This window comes from Myotis nattereri, assembly GCF_964212035.1.
Source record: "Myotis nattereri genome assembly, chromosome: 16".
NCBI lineage: Eukaryota > Metazoa > Chordata > Mammalia > Chiroptera > Vespertilionidae > Myotis > Myotis nattereri.
This window is the reverse complement of record NC_138091.1, coordinates 4,914,425-4,930,142: the sequence shown is the minus strand read 5'-3', so window position 1 is coordinate 4,930,142 and position 15,718 is coordinate 4,914,425. Positions and strand designations below refer to the sequence as shown.

The 15,718-nt window shown below is 41.7% G+C and overlaps 1 protein-coding gene across 2 annotated transcripts in view; it reads right to left on the bottom strand.

Annotated features, from left to right (window-relative positions):
- Positions 1-15,718, bottom strand: part of SPECC1 (sperm antigen with calponin homology and coiled-coil domains 1) — a 247,101-nt gene that overhangs the window by 105,675 nt on the left and 125,708 nt on the right. For both annotated transcript variants that reach the window (XM_081110787.1, XM_081110788.1), the window contains one exon: positions 2,971-4,547. In XM_081110787.1, the coding sequence (XP_080966913.1) occupies positions 2,971-4,547 (1,577 nt within the window). The remainder of the gene's footprint in view (positions 1-2,970; positions 4,548-15,718) is intronic.

Sequence of the window (15,718 nt, the reverse complement as noted above, 5' to 3'; positions counted from 1 at the left end):
GCAAGTGTGTAATCTCCTTACTCCTCTGGAAGAGACACTGAGTTTCTGTAGAAAGAACTAAATTTCTAAGGCTATACCACCGATAACCTTTCAATCTCAGGGCAGAGGGGTAAAAATCAGTATTTTCTTTTAAAGCTTCTAGGTTTCAAGTCTTGTAAAAATTCTCTAACTTAAAGTCAAGATCATAAAGGACTGAAAACTTGAAAGCTAAAAAATGTAACCCTAATTGCATTAGAGTCTGGAGAAACAATAATCCCAGGCCACTGCATGCTGCTGGCTGGCTGGGAGGTTCAGACCTCAGGATTCTGAGGAATTGGCCCCTCCTCAAAGGTGTACAAAGGCATGTTGTACATGTGGGTATCAGAAAAGCTGAAAAGAATGGCGATATTAGCAATGAGAGCAAGAGAAAGCCTACAAAACATTCACACAATTATTTTAAATATTTTATGAACTTTGTATGAGGATTCATACAAATTTCAGACCCAACCATACTGGGAGGAAAAAAGTACGTATTAAGGCTTTTCAGAGGCTCTCCGAACAATAGCTGAGTCACTAAACTGGAAACATATACAGATTTACTAAGTCTATTAGATTATGGGACGGCTTGGTATTGTCTTTCTTCCTCTTTGTAAACAGGTTTAATTCGCTCCTTTCTCAGAGTATTCACCTTCTTGAGAATTACAGTGGATAAACGCAGAGCTCCAGGGTAAAAGCTGCTCATCACCAAGCAGTCTAATGGTGACTAATAGGACAGTCACTTGGAGTTATAGCTGAAAGTTCTATGCAAAAAATCAAGTGGAGCCATTGAGAACTGAAGAATAAGAATTGAACCCAGCTGTGCAAAGATGATTTAACACTAGACTACATTAGGAAATCTGTTATTGTAGCCCTGGCCGTGTGGGTCAGTTGTTGGAGCATCATACCCTACACCAAAAGGTGGAAGGTTCAATTCCTGCTCAGGGCACATACCTAGGTTGTGGGTTCAATCCCCGTTTGGGGCACGAATGGGAGGCAACTGATTGATGTTTCTCTCTCACCTCTCTCTCTCGCTCTCTCTCTTTTTCTCTCGTCTCTCCCTTTCTCTCGCTCTAAAAATCAATTTGAAAACATATCCTCAGGTGAGGATTAAAAAAAAAAAAGAAAACTGTTATTATTATTCATACCTCCTTAACAAATTAAAGAAGAAAAAACATTTTGATTACATAAAAACTATAAGATCATAGCAGATGTCCAAGATCTACAGCAGAGATCTTACAAATGCATAAGATCTACAGTAGATGTAGAAAAATTCAATACCCATCCTTTTAAAAAAAACACAAAACTTTCTTAGCCAAACACTTGCATAACTCAATAAAAGGTATACAGCAAATGCCCCAACAGACATCCTTAATGACAAAATGTTGAAAGCACTCCCTTTAAATAAGGAACAAGGCCAGAATCCTTCCACTATCACCCTTCCCATCAACACTGTACAATGGAAAGGGGCCTGCCCAGGCCACAAAATTAACCGTTAGCCAAGTCGCGAGGACACAGGCTTTCCTCCTCCCCATCAGCACTTTCTATCCTTCATTACAGTTTTGTGCCACAAGTGTCCCTATTCCCTTCTGCCTCATCATTAGAATCTGTGGCTGCTGGTGGATTAAATAAGCTGTCAATGTGCCTAGGAGGACTGGGTTTTACTTTCCGATGGTAACAGAAAAGGGCGGAAAGACTAGTACCAGTTACAGCTTCACTGCAACTACATCAGTGTCCCTGTATACACAGGACAGCACAAAAGCACACACCTAGGGTCTTGATACACGTAAAATAAACTCTATGTGACACCAACTTCATGTCAACTGTTGGCAAGGTGCGGGGAACAAGCACTCTCCTGATCTGAAGCGGGGGGGACAGGCTGGGTCATGTGTCTGCAGGGCGATCTGGCTAAATGTATTGAAAGGTTTTAAAAGGGGCATACTCGGAAACAGGAAGTCACTGTCCAGGATTTTTTCCTAAGGAAATAATGAGAGATATAAAATATGTATTTACAGTATCAAAAGACTGGAAAAGAACACACACATTCAACAACAGGCCACTAGTAAAGTACATACAAAATATTTACAGCATAGAATACTATCTGGTCTTTAAAATAATGTATCAAAGAATGATAATGACAATATGCTCAGAAAATGTTACATTTTTAAGTTAACAATGTGTACAAGGTGATTCTTCAAAAAAAAAATTTTAACTTATGGGAAAAACACATAACATATATCAAGAAAATACCAAAATACTGGTTATATTATTACTTGGTGGGGAAATTTGGGGTGACTTTAATTTTCCGTTACAAGCATCCCAGGCATGCTGACAGACCTGGATAACTCTCACTCATTCTTCTTTGTTGTTTTTGTTTTTATTGATTTTTAGAGAGAGAGGAAAGGCATGGGATAGAGACATGGAGACATCAATGAGGAGAATCATTGATCAGCTGCCTCCTATACACCCCTTACTGGGAATTGTGCCTGCAACGCAATGCAGGCAAGTGCCCTGACCGAGAACTGCACCAGTGACCTCTTGGTTCACAGGTCGATGCTCAACCACTGAGCCACACTGGCCAGACACTCTCAGCCACACTGGCCAGACACTCTCACTCATTCTTCAAGACTCAGCTTACTGTCACTTCTTTCAAAAAGTCCTCCTGCACTACCCTCCTTTACCCCACATATCCTAGGTGTTCCTCCTTGGCACACGACTCTGGGCTGTCCTTTATCCCTGCACCACACTGATGGATTGGATTCACTACATCCCCACCACATTTGGAACTGCCTATAGTCAGAAACTGGGGTGTTTCATTTTTGTATCTCCAACCTGTCTGGAATCTAACAGAATGAACATGACTAAGCAAGATTCTCTGTGCTCTTTGAATTTAAAGATCAAGGAGGGAAATGTTAATAAGGATGAGCAAACACTGATAAAGAGGTATCGCCTTACCTTGGCTAGTAGACTTGAAACATGTTTAATTTCACCATGTGCCTTTAGTAATTCTTGTTTGAGCTCAGTGCAAGACAGTTCCAGCTGATCTTTCTCAGCTCGAGCTACTTTCAACATTTCTTGAATTTCACAGCCCTCTGCCGTCTGCCCCATAGAACTGGTCTCTATACCTTTTTGCTTCTCATTCTCCAAATAAGCCTTCAAAGACCCATTTTCAATCTTCAGTCCTTCCAAGGTAACTGTACGCTCTTCCAGAGTTTGGGCCATCACACTACTGTTCTGCCGTTCCAGTTCTAGAAGCCCGTTCAGTTTTTCGTTCTCTTCCTTCAGGTGCTGGATCATCTCTACGGCCCCTTGATTTTCCTCCTCGGCCTTCCGCAGGCTGCAGGTCAGCTGCTGCTGAATGCTGAGCAGTTTCTCCCGTTCGCAGCGGCCCTGCTCCAGGACGTCCGCGCACTTCTGCTCCAGCTCCAGGACCTTTCCTTCTTGCGTGCCGGGCTCCTCCTTCACTCGCTCGTGTAGGAGATTTATCAGCCTCTCATTCTCATGACTGAGCTGCTCTGCCCTCTCCCGATGCTGGCGAAAGGAAGTCTCCAAAACCGTCTTCTCATCCGCCAGCTTCTCATTTTCAGCTGTCAATTCCTGCACCATCTGTTGCTGGTCTGATAATTCCTGCAAAGTAGCCTGCAGTTCTTCCGCTGTGCTATGATGGTTTTCTTCCATCTTTTGTATCTTCTCCGTGAGGGAAGCCAGGGACAGTTCACTCGCGTTGTTAGGGGAACTCCCAGTGGTAGAACACTTCGAACTCTTAAAGGGGTTGCTTGTGGAAGACAGGGGCCGAGAGGGGGTGTCTGCTGTGATGTGCTCAAAATCGGAGGCATCCGGTGACAAAGAAGCTTTGGTAACATCGCTGCTTGAAGAGCCCGACGTCCGTAATACGTTTTGGGGGGCGTGTTTTTTATATTCATCTACTTCACCTGACATCTGATTCCCAGTCGGGCTTCCGAAGCTTGACTCTTGGGTGAGGGATGTGGGACAGCTGCTATCAGCAGTGTGACTGGACCCCGCTTCTGAATTTGGTGAATGCTCAAAATAACGCAGTTTCTCCTTCAAGGCCCGGTTTTCTTCCTCTAGATCAGCAAGCTCTTTCTGGAAATTCTTGTTCTTCTCCTCAAGAGCTTGTATCAACGGTTCAGAGTCACCTGCTGAGACTGATGTTCCATCCATCTTTGGGTCCAAAGTGTCGGTTCCTGCAGTGCTCAGAGTCCTTTTCTCCCTGCATTTCTTTAGTTCACTTCGAAGCCTGTTAATTTCACTATCTTTTGCTTTGGCTTCTGCCAAAAGCTCCCGAACTTGGGACTCGAGCACAGCCTTTTCTCCCCCTTCATTCTCTGGCCTGGGTCTTGTGGAAGTGGTCCTCTGGTGCTTGGTAGGGGTGGGTGTGCTGGAAGAGGTTGGACTAGACACCGATTTCTTTGGGTTGGTGGGACCACGTGGCACAGTTCTCTCTCTTGAGATAGTTGCCGAAAGTTCTCGAGGAGCTGGAATGCCTGTCCGTTTGGTGGTTGTCGCAGACCCTAGAGACAAAAGTAAAAATCAATGAAACAAAGCAAGCACTTTATAAACGAAGCCCAAGCCACTTCAACCTGCATGGCGCCCTCCATCCACTTCCTCCTCCTCTAGATAACCACCCAGTTCTGACTGGGGTTTCTGTACCTCCTCCCACAGCCCCCTACTTGAGGGGAAGTGACTCAAAACAATCCCATCCCAGCCATAGTTGGTGGTTCAAGGCATGGGCACACCCCTCAACTAAGGAAAGGTTTTCTGGGTGAGCTTCTGAAAGATTGCTGGCCATGAATGAGAAATCAGTTAAGTCTGGGACTGGCTGGCAGCCATCCTGTTGTCAGGAGAGGAAGGTGAGAAGCAGAGTAGAAAGAAGACAACCTAAACCCTGGCAGCACTGTGGGTTTGCTAACTCAATCAACCCTCAGGCGTGGCCCATGGCTGGCCTTCCAATTACACAACCCAACAAATACCCTTCATAGAAGTCACCTTGCATTGGGTTTTCTCTAAGTTGCAACCTTGATAACCTATCTGAATTGATAACCTTGACAAATGAACAACAGTCTTTCAACAAAATAAACTTTCATATGAATTTTTCAATAAATACTTAAAAATTAATCATTAATATATTTAGACTGAGCACAAACTAATTAAGAAATCAAAAGACATAAATAATCCAATGAAAGACTGATCTGATCCAATTGCTTTTAACGTAAGTGGAAATGGTGTGCTAGTCTGTATCCATAAACAAGAACACATGGGATAGGGGCATATTATCTATCTCTAAGGTACAGCTTTAAATGTTAAAGGGATTTATATAATATGGAAATGATATGGAATTTAGAACTTATAATGGGAAATGTAAGGAATTATCTTTTATTTTCATCTAGACTTCGACACTATAATCATTTTAAAATTTTCATCCATCCTATATTTAAGCTTTCATTTATACTATTATTAAAGACAACGTTGAAAAAAATTGTAGGGGTGAAACCCCAGACATCACTCTCGTAGGATCTCGAAATGAAACCCACCTTAGAGGTTAAATGTAAATGAACCTGTTTTATAAACTCCAAGGCCACTGGATGTTAAGGCTGCTGGCTGTGACTTACGCAAGCACATTCCTTGGGCTGGAGGCCACCAGTCTCTCGGCCTCTACAGTGTAGGAAAGGCTGGGGCAGGGGATGCAGCCTCAGACTGGCGGCAGCTCCGGCCTGCTAAGGCAGAAGCAGAACCCAACACGGCACAGTAGCTCTGAACCCACCACCTACACTTACTCAGGCATGAGCTACCGCATATCGAAGTGTCTTGAAATCTGCGGTGATGACAGCATTGTTGCTAACTCTCTGACATTTGAGTGCTTTTAAAACTTTGACATAATAATGGCTAAACTGCCATAATAATATACAGGAAAACTATGGTTTTTAGAGTAACTTTTCAAATTAAGTTACTCAAAAGCTAAGATTACTACAATACACATCTAATGCTTCAGGTGTCCAAATGCCTCACTTGCAACCTACTCGATATGCAACAAAAAAAAGATTTAATTATTCTTTTTTAACCCTCACCTGAGGATACGTTTATTGATTTTAGGGAGGGAGGAAGGGAGGTATGGAGAGAGACAGACAGACAGACAGGCAGAGAGTGTGATGTGAGAGAGAAACAATGGATCGGTTGCCTCCAGTATGGGTGCTGACCAGGGATAGAACCCACAACCTTTTGATGTATGAAATGATGTTCCAACCAACCGAGCCACCCAGCCAGGGCTAACTGTTCTTGTTACAGAAAGACTAAAATCACTAAGCAATAAAATGTTTTAGTAACAACAGTCCCCTAAGGTGAAGTAATCTTGGCCAGGACCATAATGAAAACAGAAAGATAATTAAAGTTTCACCACAACTATAATCAGACCAGGCAAAACTGAGAGTACAGGACTAATGATTACAGAGGTATTTGCCATGCCTAATAATGCTACGAAAATTAAGGTTCCTTTTCAATTACTGATTTTGATGATGGGAAGAACTAAAATAAGAGAGATGAACTCTGTCATCATTTCCAGTGACAGTTTAACTCCTTCCTTTAGCTGCCAAATCTTAGTTTGTTCTCCACTTAGCTATTAGTTAACTTTATTTAAATTACTAGGAATAATTTTTTTTACAACAAACCAAAGTACATTTATGAAACATATCCAGTTGTGGATTAAAAACACATAATCTAGTTGAATATTTTTACTACATCTGTTTTTTTTTCTCTCTCATCACTTAAAGAAAATCCTCAGTATAATTGTTTTAGATTTTCTAAAAGATTTTTCCCATCTCTGTACACATAATTTCAGAAACTGCAATTAGCAGAGGTAAAGTTTAGAGTTGTTAAAATTCATCATCAGACCAAACTAAGGTTGGTATCTGGCTGCTCACTGCCCCATTTTGGGCCTAATTCTGCCCCCAGACACACCTCGTCATGGGCACTGGTGGGTAAGAGTAAAGCGGTGGCAGTGCTACAGCTCATGATGTAATCAATCAGCAGGGCTCTACCCTCAGTCTCTTTCAAGCACTGTGGGTTCAGCAGCCTCACTGCTGAACACATCTGGAGCCCTGAAACTGGGCACACTACTAACACAATACTCCAAGAGTGACAGCAGAGTGTTGGGAAGCCCAGGGCCGAAGGAACAGGACTTCTGTCTCCTTCCCATCCTCATATCAGATCAGCACTTATTCCTACTAAGGCTGGCTGTCTGGTGCAAGACGTGAAAATAAAAGCAAGCTCCACCCAACATGATAATTTATGTTAAAAAATTGTTTGATATGTTACATTTTTAAAGGCCAAATAAAAATTTATATTATAGTGCAGTTAATCACAGATGCACCAAACTATGTAGTCATAGAGACACACCCTAGGAAGAAACATATAATATTGAGAACAGGTGAGTATTAAATAGGTTGGACTTTGAGTAATTTTCCTGCTTCTTTATTTTACAGTTACATTTATACAATGAATTTTAAAAAAACAGGAGTGAAAAATCCTACCATAACAATATACAGAGAGATGAAGGTACGGTAAAAAGAAATCTTTTCAGAGACCATAAAGCACATTCGAAAATAATAATAGCATGATCATATATATATGGCTAATATGCAAATTGTCCCCATGGGAGTTCAACCAGAAGACCAGGAGTCCGATTGCTCACTATGATGTGCACTGACCACCAGGGGGCAGCATGGAATGAAGGAAGGCCCCGGCGGGCAGCCAACAGCCAGGAAAGGAAGGCCCCAGCTGGCAGCCAGAAGGCCTCCATCAGCCCTGATCGCCAGCCAGGCCTAGGGACCCAGACCATGCATGAATTTCGTGCACCGGGCCTCTAGTTTAAACCATAAAACAGGTGACACTTTTAAATAGTGATTTTTATGAATTGAAATAAAATATTTTCAGGCCCTTTTTAATGTCCTCATCTTACTCAAAGAATAAGCTACTGAGGTTTTTCTTTGGTAGGTCTTCTGTCTAAAGTGCACTGATGAAGGGTGACTTTCTGAAATAAATTATCAATCCTTCATTTATTCAACAAGAATTCACAGAGTACTTCTCGGTGGGAAATATAAATGAAGTTCACCATCTTCACATACCACACGATTGCTGCCTTGTCTCCTAGACACAAGAGAACTTGCTCATTCTGAGTCTAAACTATTAGGATATTTCTTCATTATCACTCTGCATAAATTTTTTTCAATTTCTGTATGGTCAAACCTAATTTCCCCCCTTAATCATCAGCCTTCTCAACTTTTCAGTGGCAGCTAACTTTAAGTATCCATTCCTTCTTCCCTTCATTCTTTTTATTTATGTCTGACAGTGGCACTAATCATTTTTTAGGTTCCCCTATTCAAGGAACCCTAAAACATATTTAAACCTCCCTTTCCCCTTCCTTTTTGCAACTAACCAGTCCGTTACTAAAACCTACGAATTGTTTTTGGAAATGATTCCATATTTTTCCTTTTCTTTCATGATAAATCTAGTCCAGGTCCTCTGTCTACATTTCTGAATCACTCTCCCACCTTTGAGATATTCTGGTCAAATCCCTTACATAACTCATTCATTTTTCTGTTCAAGAACCTGTACATATTTCTTCTCATCAGCTGCACCAATGTTAAACTTCTTCCCTTGGCTTTCAAAGTCATATATAATCTCTAATCAACATACTCAACCTTTTTCAACTTTGGGTTTTTTTTCGCTCTCTAGTACACCCATTTATCTCTAGCCAGTGTCCTCAATGTCCCCAGTACACTTATGACTTGTTGAAATATCATTCCCTTTCCACTGTATCATTCTGACTGGCACTTAAACAAGCTTAATTCCCGCCAATTAAACACACACACGCGCCACACACACACACACACACACACACACACACACACCCTAGAATCCACATCTTCCTCTAACTAATACCTGATTTCTCTCTTTCCCCTCATAGCAGAATCCTCCAAAGACTTATGTTCACTGGTTGTCCTCATGTCTTCTGCTCTCACTCACTCCCCTGCCCACTCCCATTGCACTGCCTGGTGAGGTCATCAATGACCCCCATGTGGTCCAATACAATGGATATTGTTCATCTTCTCAGCGGTTAGAACAATTTCTTCCTTTTGGAAACATGCCTCTGATGTCACATCGTCTTGGTTTTTCTCTTAACCCAGCAGCTACCCTCTGTCCATCTCCTTTGCTTGTTCCTCCTCCTCTCGCTACATATTAGAATTCCTCGGGTCTGCATCCTGTGCATTTTTCTTCTCTTATTACAAATATTTTCCTGGTGATTCTACTCAATAATCTTAAATAACACCTATATACTGATGACTCCCAAATTAACTCTTCCGTGGACCTCTCTGAGCAACATGTGAATATCAAACTACGTACTTGATAAGCATAAATGAATTATCCCCCAAATACTTCAAACTAAATAAAAGGGAAAATGGAAGGCTAAGAAAAAGTAAACAGAATGTGCAAAGGTCCTGGAGAACAGAGAGCCTGGCAGCGAAGGGCTGGAGGCTGATTTATACGGGGTGCTCAATGAAGGTCTCACTGATTGAGATTCAAGGTGATATACATCTATTAAAACAAGGTAAGGGTCCTATGAAAAAGAATAAAGATAATACAAGGGAAAGCTTTCAAACATTTTAAATAAGTTTGTCAAATTAAAAGATTCAACAGAAGGGATGGGATGCAAACTTTTTATAGAACGAAAGAAAACAAGATGGAAATAGAAAAGATAAACACAAAGGTTCAATCCAGCAGATCAAACAATCACTTAACAGAAATTCCAGAATACAGACCAATGGAAACAGAATGAATGAAATTATCAAAGAACTGACATAAGAAAATTCCCCAAAGTTGAAGACCATGAGTTCAGAATTCATGTTAAGCAAACAAATGAAAAAGATCCTCATGGAGATGGATACATCTTTAATAAAGTTTCAGAACATCAAGAATGAATAAAAGTTTGGGGAAGGGTTGTGGACTGATTAGTGAGACTGGCCATCATCATTCATTAGCAATATTGAGCTCTAGAAGGCAATAAACCAAAGGCCTTCAAAGTTCTGAGGGAAAATAATTTTCAATCTAGAATTCTATACCCAACTTAACTATAAATCGCTCATCAAGGTGGAAAATACATTTTAAAACACGTAACAGTGCAAAACATTGAACTGCCAACAGCCTTTCTGAGGAAGTTATTTGGGGACGTGCTCCTGTAAAACCAGAAAGTAAACCATGAGAAAGAGGCTGGTCCAGGAAGCAGTGACTCTCTAAGAGGAACACAGTCAGGAGAAGTCTCATCATAATACCCAGGGAGCAAGTCAGGAGGAGCACACGTCCAGGCTGGTCAGCGGACAAAGTGCCTCATAGGGAAGTTCCTTTGGCAGAAGAACACCTTGAATAAATAGTATGGAAAAAAAAAAGAAGATAAAATAAAAATAGTGGGGAAAACAGAAACCTCATAAAAACAAGAAGCTGCATAAGAAAGTTAACAGAATCATGACACATGACTTCACTCTGCAGGGAAGGCTACCTCTGTAGTGACAATAACATTACTACTATTTAAATTGACCTATACACAAAGTATGCATGATATTTTATGGAATATTTGATATTATCCTTGCTAGCAAAAAAAGTTAAAGTACAGATGAAAGAAACTGGAGGTAGAAGACAAGGTGGAGAAAGCTGGTGGAAAGGGTAGTAACAATAATATCCATCTTCATCTTACAAATGGAGAGTCAAAGATACTACATACAGTTGACAAAACAAGAAAAAAAGATAAAGTACATTACTACAATAAAAGAGGTAGTCAAGGAAGGCACTGAAAACAGTGATAAAATTACACTGGGAGGGTGTAAATAAAAAGTGGAGTTAAATCCTCATCTATCATAGCAGGAGTCAACAAAATGTCTAAATTTGAAAATAAAAAAGAGCAATGTCAGAAGAATGAGAAGACAAGTCACAGACTGGGAGAAAACATTTGCAAAAGACATATATGAAAAAAGACTATTATCTAAAATATGCAAATAACTCAACCATAAGAAAATGAACCACCTGATTAAAAGTGGGCAAAATGCAGGTGGGTACTAGACTTATGGAGGGGATCCTTTATAAGTTATATAAATGTCTAGCCACTACGTTGTACATCTGAAACTAATATAATATTTAGTGTCAAATGTAACTGAAAAGTAAAGAAGTTTTTAACTGGGCAAAATAGCTGAACAGACACCTCACCAAAGAGGACATACAGCCCTAACCAGTTTGGCTCAGTGGATAGAGCGTCGGCCTGCGGACTCAAGGGTCCCAGGTTTGATTCCGGTCAAGGGCATGTACCTTGGTTGCAGGCACATACCCAGTAGGGATTGTGCTAGGGCCAGCTGAATCGATGTTTCTCTCTCATCGATGTTTCTAACTCTCTATTCCTCTCCCTTCCTCTCTGTAAAAAATGAATAAAATATATATATATTTTTTTAAAGAGGACATACAGATGGCAAATATGCCTTTGAAAAGGTGCTCCAGCCCTCGCCGGTTTGGCTCAGTGGACAGAACATCAGCCTGCGAACTGAAAGGTCCCAGGATTGGTTCCAGACAAGGGCACATGCCCGGGTTGTGAGCTCGATCCCCAGTAGGGGACTTGCAGGAGGCAGCCGATCCATGATTCTCTCTCATCATGGATGTTTCTATCTCTCTCTCCCTCTTCCTTCCTCTCTGAAATCAATAAAAATATATATTTTTTTAAAAAGGTGCTCCACATCCTATGTCATTAGGGATTTGCAAACTACAACAATGCTGAGATGCCACTGCACACCCACTAGAATAGCTAAAACCCCAAACACTGACAGCACCAAATGCTGGCGAGGAGGTGAAGCAACAGGAACTCTCATACTCCGCTGATCAGAATGCCTAATGGTGCAACCACTTGGGAAGACAGATTGGCAGTTTCTTACAAAATAAACACACTCTTGTCATAATCCAACAATTGCACTCCTTGGCATTTAGCCAAAGGAGTTGAAACTTATATCCAAACAAAAACCTGCACATGGATATTGATAGCAGCTTTATTCATAACTATCAAAAGTTGGAAGCAACCAAGGGATCTGTCCTTCAGTAGGAGAGTGAATACATCCAGACAACGGAATATTATTTGGCACTAAAAAAAAAAGGAGCTATCAAGCCAAGAAAAAAACATAGAGATACTCAAATGCCTATTACTAAGTGAAAGAAGCCAGTCCGAAAAGGTAAATACTGCATGATTCCAACTACTATATGACACTGGAGAAAAGGCAAAGAGACAGTGAAAAGATCAGTGGTTGCCAGGGCTTTGAGGGGAGGGAGGAATGAACAAGCAGGGCATAGATTTTTAGGGTACTTACAACTATTCTGTATGATACCAAACAGACGGATACATGTCATTATATATTTGTTCAAACCCAAGAACACCAAGAGTGAACCCTGATGTAAACTGTGGACTCTGGGTAATCATGTGTCAACGCAGGTTCATCAACTACAAATGTACTACTCTGGTGAGGAATTTTGATGGCGGGGGAGGCTGCGGAGAGCTGGGAGGACATGAGAAGTCTGTGCTTCCTGCTCAATTTTGCTGTACAAAAACTGCTCTCAAAGTCTATCTAAAAAATAAGCATAATGAAGTGGTGACCTTTGGGAAGCCGGACTCGGAGTAGCAAGGCTGAAGGCAGCAGCAGTGGCTTTCACAAGGGCCTTGTCCTATTTCATTTTTTAACCGGTGCCTATACTACTTGGATAATTGGAATTGAGAAATGTGAATGCTTGCAGATGTAGCGCGGAAGCAGGTCATCGGCCATCTGTTGCTTTTATAGGCAGCACTGATCCTTTGGACTTAGAACAAATGAGATAAAGAAGGGAAAGTTTGAGGCAACACAGCAAGCAGAAGCAGTGTCACAAGGAACTAGGTCTGTTATCAAATCTCAGAGCCCCACCTTGCCTGTGGAATAAAGTGACTTTCCCCATAGCGGGCTGTCCTTGGGGGTTTGTTTTCTAGAGATCCATACATATCTCACATTAAAGTTCCTGGAAACTCTCTTCGCAAATCAAACAGAGGAAAAAACACAAAAGAACCTTACATATACAAACGAACCAAAGTGCCTATTCATTTGCTTCCTTTGTTAAAAGCAAACACTAGCCCTTACTGGTGTGACCCAGTTGACTGGGCATTGTCCCATGCACCTAAAAGGTTGCTGGTTCGACTCCCGGTCAGGGCACATGCCCTGGTTACAAGCTCAATCCCTGGTACAGGAGGCAGCTGATCAATGTTTTGCTCTCACATGGATGTTTCTTTCTCTCTCCCCACCTCCCCTCCTTCCCACTCTCTAAAAATCATTAAGAAAAAAAAAAATCTTTAAAAAAATGTTAAAAAGCAAACAGTAGGGTCCATGTTTACAGATGGTTTTCATAACAGGATAACTGTTTTCTATCTCATTTTCATTTTACCTTTTTTTTTGCAGAATGCCAAATTGATTTTGCTCACACTCCACTCGCTCAGCTACTTGGGTTTGAGTTTAAAACACTTGTAAGTCTGCATCCTCCTCTTTCCCAAATGCTCAGACTGTTCCATGGCAGTATGAACAGTGCTCCTGAATTGAGGGACTTCTGAACAAAAGACCCCTAACACGCAGAAGGGCTCTGGCCTGAGGAGGACACAGTGACCGTTCTGTGTGGAGTGAAGATGAGATATGGCAGAAGACAAAACAGCAGTGTTACAAGGAGAGACACTGCTATGGTCTGACCAGCTTCACGGAGGCGGCCCACACAGCTGGCTGCAGTGAGTCAACTTCAGAAGCCAAAATGCAAACGGCTCGGGAAGGGCAGCTCCCTGCGTGCCATGTGAAAAGTGCAAAGCAGGCAGAGACGTGTAATTTCCATTGAAACTCAAGTGGAGAGAGGAATAGTTTGGTCCCAGAATTCGCTCTGCACCCTGGGCGAGCATCTTCGCCCACTATGTGGGCCAAATGAAGCCCTCATTTCCTAACTCAAGAGCTTGGCCCCTCTGCATAGGAATCTGCCAGCGCTCCCACAGTCTCTAGGCAGCAAACATTGAGAATAAGGAGGAGCCCAGCCAGAGTCCAGCCAGTGTGGCTCAGTGGCTGAGCATCGACCTATAACCAGGAGGTTACAGTTCAATTCCAGTCAGGGCACATGCCAGAGTTGCAGGCTCAATCCCCAGTAGGGGGGTGTGCAGGAAGCAGCCAATCAATGATTCTCTCTCATCAGTGATGTGTCTCTCTCTTTCTCCGTTTCCCTTCCTTCTGAAATCAATAACAATATATTTTTTAAAAAAAGAATGAGGAAGAGGCCTGGCCAGCTTGGCTCAGTTGGTTGAAGTGTCGCCCTGTGTAGCAAAAAGTCACTGGTTTGATTCCTGGTCAGGGCACATCCCCAGGTTGTGGGTTAACCGCCCCCCTTCCAGTTGGGGTGGGTACAGAAGGCAACGATCAATGTTTCACTCTCACATCTCATATCAATGCTTCTTTCTCTCTCTCCCTCTCCCTCAAATCAATAAAAAAACATGTCCTCGGGTGACTATTTAAAAAATAAATAAATAAAGGAGGAGGAGGAGCTGAGGGTGGTGGAGCTTTAGTGAATTAAAAAACTTGCCTTTCTATGTGCAGCCTTCCTTTCAGTAGAGATGGGAGAAGACTGACTTTCTGATTTGTGAGGCTTGATGCAACTTAGAATGACCTATTGATCACAATTTAGCTCTGACTCCCTAAAATTACACGCTTGGCTCGGTTATAGATCTGTCTCACAGTGATCACTAAGAAACTTCCAAGTTCTACCATTAAAAGGTACTAAATTCCTCTGCACTTACAATGGAAGAGATTGGAAAATTAGGTGGACTGGGCATGCTAAATCCTATTTGGATTAACATCACTTTTTCTTTTAAACCACCCATGAAAGAACTTTAAGGAGCTGTCCACGTTCTTTAAACTAGAGTTCACAAGTAGGAAATGATAATAGAAGCTTACATTTGTGTAGTGCTTTGGTTTTCAAAGCATTTTCATACACATTAATTCTAAGCTAACAAAAATCAGTTTGAAAAGTGCTATCTTCATTTTACAGATAAGGAAACTAAGAGTCTGAGACTTCACAATTTTTCCAAGGGTCACATAATAAATATGCCTTCTGATACCTAAGGAAGCATAAAATTCTATTATTTCAAAACTGTAAGAAACAGAGAAATCATGTAGCCTAATCTTGCACACAGTAGTATCAATAGCATCCAGCTTCTGTTGCTATTTACTAAACTCTCCTCTTCCAGCTGCCACTGAGTAGTGTCAGTGGAAGGTCCCACATCAGACAGCCCCTTCCGCTGCTGAGCAGCTCTCAGAGCTGGACAGTCCTTCTTTATATCTGGCTGATCTTCCTTAGTTAACATGGTACGAGGTGGTTCCAGTTCTGAAACAATCTGGAACCACAAAGAACAAGTTCATTGCTTCTTCCACACGACATCTGAGTAACTGAAGGCAGCTTTGTTTCCCTTGGTTTTCTATTCTTTAAGCAAAACATTCCTAATCCTTCCCACTAGGCCTCAAAGGACCCAGGGTCATTCATCAGATGCATTGCCTGGAGATCCTTTGATTTAGCAAGGTCCCTCTGAAATTTACCCAGAATCTCAAAAATGCTGCAGAAG